A 10,599-nucleotide genomic window follows, 5' to 3' on the forward strand; every position below is an offset into this window, starting at 1 on the left:
ATATCCCTATTCATCTCAGAGACAAATCCTCTGAGATTAGTAGTAGCTTTTTTCTGTTATTCTGTATTCTCAGTGGAAAGATTGCCTTATCTCTTCCTTGTTCTCTACTTGAAGCCTGTTGGGCTTTCCCTCTTCAATTCTGCCTCTATTCTGCTGCTGCTAAGTCGCTTCAGTCGTGTCCAACTCTGTGCGAGCCCGTAGATGGCAGCCCACTAGGCTCCCCCGTCCCTGGGATTCTCCAGGCAAGAACACTGGAGTGGGTTGCCATTGCCTTCTCCAGTGCATGAAAGTGAAAAGTTAAAAGTGAAGTCGCTGAGTCGTGTCCAACTCTCAGTGATCCCATGGACTGCAGCCTACCAGGCTCCTCCGTCCATGGGATTTTCCAGGCAAGAGTACTGGAGTGGGGTGCCATTGCCTTCTCCACCCTCTATTCTAATGTTCTGCAAAAAATAGCGCGGGTCGGGCGGCCGGGGCGCGCGCGCCCGGAAGCGGCAGCCGGCGAGGCGGGGGCATGGCGGCCGCGGCGCTGGGGGCGGCCTGGCGCGCGCTGCGCCCCGCGAGCGGGCCCCTGGGGGCGCGGCCGACGCGGCCGGGGGACGCGCGGCGGCGGGGCTCCCTGCTGTCTTTCTGGGGATTTGTGCCCATGAGAGCGGAGCCTCTGCGGAAGAAGAAGAAGGTGGACCCCGAGAAAGACCACGCGGCGAAGGAGCGCTTGAAAAAGAGGATCCGGCGACTGGAGAAGGCGACCCCGGAGCTGATTCCCGCTGAGGAATTTATCACCCCCGTCAAGTTCTTGAATCAAGCGAGGCAGCGGCCGCTGGTGCAGCTCCCCTTTGAGGAGAGCGAGCGGAGAGCCCTGCTTCTGAAGAAGTGGTCGCTGTACAAGCAGCGCGAGCACGAGCTGGAGAGGGCCGCCGTCGCATCCCTGCTCAAGGCCCAGCGGGAAGCTGTGCATGAGCTGGAGCTCACGGCCCCGGAGCTCCATGCCGAGCCATCAAGCGAGACCCCGGCCTGTTTCCTTAAGAGAGACAAGGGCCAGACTACACGCCGCCCATCGCCAACTACCAGCCCCCAGAAGGCAGGTACCAAGACATCACCAAGGTGTATACACAGGTGGAGTTCAAGAGGTAGAGATGCGGGTAGCCACCCTCGGGACACACCACCCGGCAGAGCCCAGCCCACCGGGCTCAGGCATGCTGCTGACCGGCCAGGCCTGCTGTGAATAAACGTGTTGAATCTCGGAAAAAAAAAAAAAAAAAAACAATAACAAAAACAAAACACCCTAAATACTGTGCCAAGAAACCCAAATCGACATCGAAATGCTTGGGAACACTGCTCTGGTACTTAGGGTTTTCCCTCTTAATCTTGCTTCCTCCCCCTTCTCAGTACTTGATGGCAACACTTGAATGAATTGAGAAGTTCGATAAAGTCTTTACTTAATCCATAGGTAGCCCAGTTGGTAAAGAATCTGTCTGCAATGCAGGAGACCAGGGTTTGATCCTTGGATTGGGAAGATCCTCTGGGGAAGGAAATGACAACCTTCTCTAGTATTCTTGTCTGGAAAATCCCATGGATGGAGGAGTCTGGCAGCTACAGTCAATGGGGTTGCAAGGAGTTGGACATGACTAAGTGGCTAACACTCACTTTCAGCCCCTCTTAGCTGATATAACAGTAATAACTTACATTAGTGTATAAATTGATTTTTGGAAGTCTACATGGGAAATTAGAGACTCTACAGAATGGAACTGGAGGGCTAGAAAAATTTTTAGTCTTCAGGTATAAGCTTTGGTATCTTTTTTTTTTCCTGTATGCTTAATAATGCAAATATCTCACATGTGTTTTCATGCTTTTCATTGTTCAAGCCTGAAAATACATACTTTTGTGTTAAGTTCATTTCACCATTGTATCCACATGCAGAACTGTCTTGAACGCTTTTATTGGAGTGAATCATTCATCTGCCCCATAAATCACCATTAAGCATGATTAAGAAATCAATCATTTCCAGTCATCTATTTCAACAATTGCCCATTTTTTACTAAGAGCTTGAACCAGCTGGACCTAAATTTAATTGCATTGTCCACACAAGTAGAGGTGAAGATAATAAAGTAAATCAGCCACTCAGTCGTGTCCGACTCTTTGCTACCCCATGGACTGCAGCACGCCAGGCCTCCCTGTCCATCACCAACTCCCAGAGTTTACTCAAAATCATGTCCATTGAGTCAGTGATGCCATCCAAACATCTCGTCCTCTTGTCGTCCCCTTCTCCCACTTTCAATCTTTCCCAGCATCAAGGTCTTTTCCAGTGAGTCAGTTAGAGTACAAGTAGAGGTATTTTTTTAAATTAATTTATTTTTTAATTGAAGGATATTTGCTTTACAGAATTTTGTTGTTTTCTATCAAACCTCAACATGAATCAGCTGTAGGTATACATATATCCCCTCCCTTTGAAACTCCTTCCCATTTCCCTCCCCATCCCACCCCTCTAGGTTGATACAGAGCCCCTGTTTGAGTTTCCTGAGCCAAACAGCAAATTCCCGTTGGCTATCTATTTTACATATGGTAATGTAAGTTTCCATGTTACTCTTGCTATGCATCTCACCCTCTCCACCCCTCTCCCCATGTCCATAAGTCTATTCTCTACGTCTGTTTCTCCTTTGCTGCACTGCAGATAAATTTTTCAGTACCATTTTCCTAGATTCCGTATATATGCATGAGAAAATGATATTTATCTTTCTGACTTACTTCACTCTGTATAATAGATTCTAGGTTCATCCGCCTCATTAGAACTGACTCAAAAGTGCTCCTTTTTATGGCTGAGTAATACTGCATTGTGTGTATGTACCACAACTTCTTTATCCATTCGTCTGTCGATGGACATCTAGGTTACTTCCGTGTTCTAGCTACTGTAAACAGTGCTGCGGTGAACAAAGGGATACATGTATATTTTTCAATTTTGGTTTCCTCAGGGTGTATGACTAGGAGTGAGACTGCTGGGTCATACGGTGATTTTATTCCTAGTTTTTTTTAAGGAATCTCCATACTGTTTTTCATAGTGGCTGTTATCAATATATATTCCCACCAACAGTGCAAGAGCATTCCTTTTTCTCCACACCCTCTCCAGCATTTATTGTTTGTAGACTTTTTCATGATGGCCATTCTGACTGGTGTGAGGTGATATCTCATTGTAGTTTTGATTTGCATTTCTTTGATAATGAGCAATACTGAGCAACTTTTCACTTCCAGAACTATATGGAATAATAGTGGTGAAAGTGGATGACCTTCTCTGTTCCTGATCTTAGGGGGGAATGTTTTCAGTTTTTCACCATTGAGAATAATGTTTGCTGTAGGCTTATCATATACAGCTTTTACTATTTTTAAGCAGGTTCCTTCTATGCCAATTTTCTGAAGACTTTTTATCATAAATGGGTGCTGAATTTTGTCAAAGGCTGTTTCTGCATCTATTGAGAATATCACACAGTTTTTATCTTTATTTGTTAATATGGTGTATCACACTGATTGATTTGCATATATTGAAGAATCCTTGCATTCCTGGAATAAACTGAACTTGATCATGATGTATGAGCTTTTTGATGTGTTGCTAAATTCTGTTTGCTAAAATTTTGTTGAGGATTTTTGCATCTATGTTCATCAGTGATATTGGCTTATAGTTTTCTTTTTTTGTGTTGCCTTTGTGGTTTTGGTATTAGGGTGATGGTGGCCTCATAGAGTGAGTTTGGAAGTGTTCCTTCCTCTGCAATTTTTTGAAAGAATGTTAGAAGGATAGGCATTAGTTCTACTCTAATTCTGCTTTATTGACTATGCCAAAGCCTTTGACTCTGTGGATCACAATAAACTATGGAAAATTCTGAAAGAGATGGGAATACCAGACCACCTGACCTGCCTCTTGAGAAACCTATATGCAAGTCAGGAAGCAACACTTAGAACTGGACATGGACCAACAGACTGGTTCCAAATAGGAAAGGAGTGCATCAAGGCTGTATATTGTCATCCTGCTTATTTAACTTATATGCAGAGTACATCATGAGAAACGCTGGGCTGGAAGAAGCACAAGCTGGAATCAAGATTGCCGGGAGAAATATCAATAACCTCAGATATGCAGATGACACCACCCTTATGGCAGAAAGTGAAGAGGAACTAAAAAGGCTCTTGATGAAAGTGGAAGAGGAGAGTGAAAAAGTTGGCTTAAAGCTCAACATTCAGAAAACGAAGATCATGGCATCTGGTCCCATCACTTCATGAGAAATAGATGGGGAAACAGTGGAAACAGTGTCAGACTTTATTTTTGGGGGGCTCCAAAATCACTGCAGATGGTGATTGCAGCCATGAAATTAAAAGACACTTACTCCTTGGAAGAAAAGTTATGACCAACCTAGATAGCATATTGAAAAGCAGAGACATTACCTTGCTAACAAAGGTCCTTTTAGTCAAGGCTATAGTTTTCCAGTGGTCATGTATGGATGCGAGAGTTGAACTGTGAAGAAAGCTGAGCACTGAAGAATTGATGCTTTTGAACTGTGGTGTTGGAAAAGACTCTTGAGAGTCCCTTAGAGTGCAAGGAGATCCAACCTGGGATCTGAAGGAGATCAGCCCTGGGATTTCTTTGGAGGGAATGATGCTAAAGCTGAAGCTCCAGTACTTTGGCCACCTCATGCGAAGACTTGACTCATTGGAAAAGACTCTGATGTTGGGAGGGATTGGGAGCAGGAGGAGAAGGGGACGACAGAGGATGAGATGGCTCAATGGCATCACTGACTTGATGGACGTGAGCCTAAGTGAACTCCAGGAGTTGGTAATGGACAGGAAGGCATGGCATGCTGCAGTTCATGGGGTTGCAAAGAGTCGGAGATAAGTGAGCAACTGAACTGAACTGAACTAAAATGTTTGATAGAAATCTCCTGTGGGCCATCTGGTCCTGGGCTTTTGTTTTTGGGGAAATTTTTGATCACAGCATCAATGTCAATGTTTATAATTTGATTTTTCATAATTTCTATTTCTTCCTTCTTCAGTCTTGGAAGATTGAACTCTGCTAAGACTTTGTCCATTTCTTCTAGGTTATCCATTTTATTGCTACAGTAGTTGTTAATAATAGTCTCTTATATCCTTTGTATTTCTTCCTTGTCTATTGTAACCTCTCCTTTTTCATTTCTAATTTTGTTGATTTGATTCTTCTCTCTTTTTTTCTTGATGAGTCTTGCTAAAGGATTGCCAATTTTCTTTATATTCTCAAGGAACCAGCTTTTAGTTTTATTAATCTTAAACATTGTTTCCTTCACTTCTTTTTCATTTATTGCTGCTCAGATCTTTATGATTTCTTTCCTTCTACTAATTTTGGGGCTTTTTGTTCTTCTTTTTCCAGTTGTTTAAGGTGTAAAATTAGGTTGTCTATCCTATGCTTTTCTTGTTTCTTGTGGTAAGATTGCATTGCTATAAACTTCCCTCTTAGAACTGCTTTTGCTGCATCCCATAGGTTTTGAGTTGTGTTTTCATTGTCATTTGTTTCTAGAAATTTTTTTATTTCCCTTTTGGTTTCTTCAGTAACCTGTTGGTTATTTAGAAATATACTGTTTAATCTCAACATGTTTGTGTTTTTTTACAGTTTTTATTCCTGTAATTGATATCTAGTCTCATAGTGTTGTTGTCAGAGAAGATGCTTGATATAATTTCAGTTTTCTGAAATTCACTGAGGTTTGATTTGTGACCCAAGATGTGGTCTATCCTGGAGAATGTTCAATGGGCACTTGAGAAGAAGGTGTGTTCTGCATTTGGATAGACTGTCCTGAAGATATCAAGGAGATCCACCTCATCTAATGTATAATTTTAGACTTGTGTTTCCTTATTAATTTCCTGTCTTGATGATCTGTCCATTGGTGTGAGTGGGGTGTTAAAGTCTCCTACTCTTATTGTGTTACTGTCAATTTCTCCTTTTTTGTCTGTTAGTGTTTGTCTTATGCATTGAGGTGCTCCTATGTTGGGAGAATAGATATTGACAATTGTTGTGTCTTCCTCTTGGGCTGATCCTTTGATCATTATGTAGTGTCTTTCATTATTTCTTGTAATGTTATTTTAAGGTCTTTTTTGTCTGATATGAGGATTGTTACTCCAGCTTTCTTTTGCTTCCCATTTGCATGGGATATATTTTTCCATCCTCTCACTTTCACTCTATATGGGTTTTTAGGTCTGAAGTGGGTTTCTTGTAGCCAGCATATACATGGGTGTTGTTTCTGTATCCATTCAGCCAGCCTGTGTCTTTTGGTTGGAGGATTTAATCCATTTACATTTAATGTAATTATTGATATATATGTTCCTATTGCCATTTTCTTGTTTGGGGTTTGTTGTAGATCTTTTTCTTTTCTTGTGTTTCTTAGCTATTTAAGTTCCTTTAACATTTGTTGTAAAGCTGGTGTGGTGGTACTGAATTCTCTTAAATTTTGCTTGTCTGAAAAGTTATTTATTTCTCCATCAATTTTGAATGAGATCCTTGCTGTTTACAGTAATATCTTGGTTGTAGATTTTTCCCTTTCAGTACTTTAAATATATCCTGCCATTCCCTTCTGGCCTACTGAGTTTCTGCTAAAAGATCAACTGTTAAACATATGGGGTTTCCCTTGTATGTTACCTGTTGCTTTTCTTTTGCTGCTTTTAATATTCTTCCTTTGTGTTTAGTCTGAGTTAGTTTGATTAGTATGTGTCTTGGTATGTTTCTCCTTGGGTTTATCCCGTATGGGACTCTTTGTACCACTTGAACTTGATTGACTATTTCCTTTTCCATGTTGGAGAAATATAATAACTATAATCTCTTCAAAAATTTTCTAATATCCTTTCTTTTTCTCTTCTTCTTCTGGGACCCCTATAATTTGAATGTTGGTGCGTTTGATATTGTCCCAGAGGTCTATGAGACTATCCTCAGTTCTTTTCATTCATTTTACTTTATTCTGCTCTTCAGAAATTATTTCCACCATTTTATCTTCCAGGTCACTGATTCATTCTTCTGCTTCAGATATTCTGCTGTTGATTCCTTCTAGAGTATTTTTAATTTCAGTGATTGTGTTGTTTGTCTCTGTATGCTTATTCTTTAATTTTTCTAGGTCTTTGTTAATTGATTCTTGCATTTTCTCCTTTCTGTTTTCAAGGTTTTTGATCATCTTTACTATCATTATTCTGAATTCTTTTTCAGGTAGTTTGCCTATTTCCTCTTCATTTATTTGGATTTCTGTATTTCTAGTTTGTTCCTTCATTTGTGTAGTATTTATCTGCCTTTTCATTATTTTTTTTTAACTTATTGCATTGGAGATCTCTTTTACCCAAGCTTCAAAGTTGAATTCTTTCTTCCTTTTGATGTCTGCCCTTCTAAGGTTGGTCCAGTGGTTTGTGTAAACTTCGTATAGGGTGAGATTTGTGCTGAGTTTTTGTTTGTTTGTTCTCCTCTGATGGGCAAGGCTGAGTGAGGTGCTTATCCTGTCTGCTGATGACTGGGTTTGTATTTTTGTTTTGTTTGTTGTTTAGATGAGGTGTCCTGCACAGGGTGCTACTGGTGGTTGGGTGATGCCGGGTCTTGTGTTCGAGTGGTTTCCTTTGAATGAGTTCTCACTATTTGATACTCCCTAGGGTTATTTCTCTGGTAGTCTAAGGTCTTGGAATCAGTGCTCCCATTCCAAAAGCTCAGGGCTTGATCTCTCTTTTTGTTGTCCAAGCTAAACGTGCAATAAACTTCCATGAAACTCAAAGGCAGACCAGAGCAGAGTGATGAGTTGGCAGAATGTGGGGGATCTTTTTCCTTCCCTTTGTGTTGTGTTTAGTCTATCTGTGCTTGCCCCGGGACCACATGCTGAGGTCTTGTATCCTGCCCTTGACTCCAGGGTTTCTATTGCAAACAGACAGACTTTAGCTGACACCGTGGCTATGAGGGCCATGCGCAGGTGCAGCAGTTGAAGATGGCAGTGGGGGCGGGCCTAGTGGAGGTATTTTAAACAAACAAAGAAACAATAAACTATCAATAATAATAACAAGAAAGTGTTTAAAGGTAGATTCTCCAGGGAAGATTATTTTAATTAGTTCTTCTCAGTACAAAATCCATTAATTTTTCATAATGAAACTGTTTAAGTTTCCACTACTATGGAATTCTGTGCAAACCTCACTCCCAGTCTATGCTGGCATGTGGATTTTCTTGAAGAATCCAAGGTGCCTTGTTGTCTTCCTCTTACCAGCTCAGGCTCAGAAGATGAGACCCACTCCTTGAATGTCAGTTTCTCAACTTAAAAATGAAAACTGGAGAAACTATTGCATTTTTTTCTAAATGGGATAAAATTGGACTCAGATATTGGTCGATGAATGAAACAGACCCTACTTAAAGAGAACCAATAAACATTTGTTAATTTTTATTCTGGCAAAACAAGTAACACAAGGAGAAAAGGACCTTTTCCATGACTTACTGATTATTCAGTGCATGAGTGGCATATTCAATCTGATGGCTATTAATACAGACAATTCTAAGTAACCGGAGTAAAATAAACTCTGGGCAAACATTTAATCAATACATTGTTGTTTGACTAAAGCAGAATGTAAGCCCTTTAGCTCAGGGCTCAATGTAATCATGAACAACACAGTTCTGAGAGCTTGTCTGCTCTCTAAGGAGAATAATGATCAGTGTTTCCCCGACCAAAATCCAACTATTTGACTAGACCTATGAAAACCATATAAATCACTGGAAACTAGATGCTCACACTGTACTATTAAAATTGTTACCTAAAAAGTCAGCATTTCCCATTGCATTAAATGTCTCATCCTATTGGTTCCACAAACCAATTTTTGTTGTTAAACACTGGTTTATCTCAGGTGGAAGAATTAGTTCATATAAGTTTGGAGGACACTTTTTTTTAATTTAGAAAAAATGATTCAGGTTATTGTGGTTTATTTTTTATTATAGCCAAGACTCTGTCCTTTTTTATGCAAGAATTATAAATCTCTACCTGCTGCCGTGTGAATTGCAGGGACTTCCCTTGGATTGTGACTTCTGTAGATCAATGACACCACTCTGCCTGTTTTGTGGGACTTGCCTTCACCAAAGAATATGAGCAAAGTAACACATGCCTTGTCTGAAGTGTAGAGACTTGTTTGATTCAACCATCTCTGTTTTTCTTCTGATATGAGAAACATATGTCCCAAAGGAAATTGCTTTTTCTCCTTGGATTCTAGTAATAAGAATCTATGTAGAGCAGATTCCAAGTCAGTGTGAAGCTGTCACAGCCCAAATATAATCCAAATGAGAAACAACCATTTGTAAACCTTTGTAGCCATAAGTTGCTGGTTTTCAGAAGCTGTTGGTCATTGTAGTATAATATAATGTATAAAATACTGGCTTACACATTTAGAGAGGATTATGAACCCAGTGAGAAAAAGTTATCTTAGGAACTTATGATAGCCAAAACCTTGCTCCAGCCAGATTTCTTTCTCTTTTATTACAAACACAAGTTATTTCCACCTTGTGGAACTTACTCTTTAGAAATATTTGTGACACGCAAACTAATGCTTTATTTTTATAGATACCCAATCTGTGTCATATATTACGCCAAGGCCTTTTAAATACTCTCCAAGTCTTCAGAATGGTCTAATGAGATATTATTCTGGGATGCTATGTTACAGAAAAGGAAATTGGAGGTCAGAGGTCAACAGTACATAGGTCGCAATGAGACCATCAGGATTTCAACTCATGCTGCAGCCTTCATTATGCCATTTTTTAAAATCACCTCTGTTGCTTAACCGTACTTCAAATTAAGTGGTTGTTTCAAAAGAGCAGAAAAAGTAGAATAGAGAAATATGTGACCAATGGAGAAGAAATAGTTATTCAACCAAAACTCCCACATGCCTTCCCCAGAGCATAACTTAAGAAATAAATTGATCTTCTCAACTCCAGCATCCAGCTTTCCTCTCTTTACCTTAGACATTTAAGCATTTCCATGTAACTGTGCAGATTTCAAGAACAACTTAAAAAACTGTAGCCAAAATTTTTTAATGCGATAAGATTTCCTTTTCTTTTTTTATGAAAAAAACTTTATTTATTTCTTTTATGTGTGTTTTTACTGAAGTATAGTTGCCATACAATACTTATGACTTGTTGTCATCAGAGTGATTCACAGCTTTAAAGGCTATACTCTATTTATGTGTGTTTATGCTCAGTGGTGTCCAACTCTTTGAGACCCCATGGATTGTAGCCTGCCAGGCTCCTTTGTCCATGGGACTTTCCAGGCAAAAATACTGCAGTGGGTTGCTATTTCCTTCTCTGATGGGTATTCTTGACCTAGGGATCAAACCCACATCTGCATCTCTTGCATTGTAAGATGGATTTCTTTTTACCACTGAACCACCTGGGAAGCTCATATCCTATAGTTATAATAAAATATTGGTTATATCCCCCATGCTCTACAATATATCCTTGCAGCTTCTTTGACACCTAATAGCTTGGACTTCTACTCCTCTACCCTGTATTGCCCCTCCCCACTTGCATTTCTCTTACTGCTAAATAACAAAAGTGACTTGTGAGTTGTGTGTGTGTGTGTGTGTGTGGTAGATTATTTGAAAAAT

At 40.2% G+C, this 10,599-nt stretch overlaps 1 protein-coding gene across 1 annotated transcript; it reads left to right on the forward strand.

The window, feature by feature from the left end:
- Positions 1-505: 505 nt before the first annotated feature.
- LOC101104847 (large ribosomal subunit protein mL40) lies at positions 506-1,638 on the forward strand. Its single transcript, XM_042230371.2, is given in 2 exon segments — positions 506-989; positions 992-1,638. Coding segments are annotated over 2 exon segments (618 nt in total). The 5' UTR covers positions 506-511; the 3' UTR covers positions 1,132-1,638.
- Positions 1,639-10,599: the final 8,961 nt, after the last annotated feature.

Source organism: Ovis aries, chromosome 13 (genome assembly GCF_016772045.2).
Source record: "Ovis aries strain OAR_USU_Benz2616 breed Rambouillet chromosome 13, ARS-UI_Ramb_v3.0, whole genome shotgun sequence".
Classification (NCBI taxonomy): domain Eukaryota; kingdom Metazoa; phylum Chordata; class Mammalia; order Artiodactyla; family Bovidae; genus Ovis; species Ovis aries.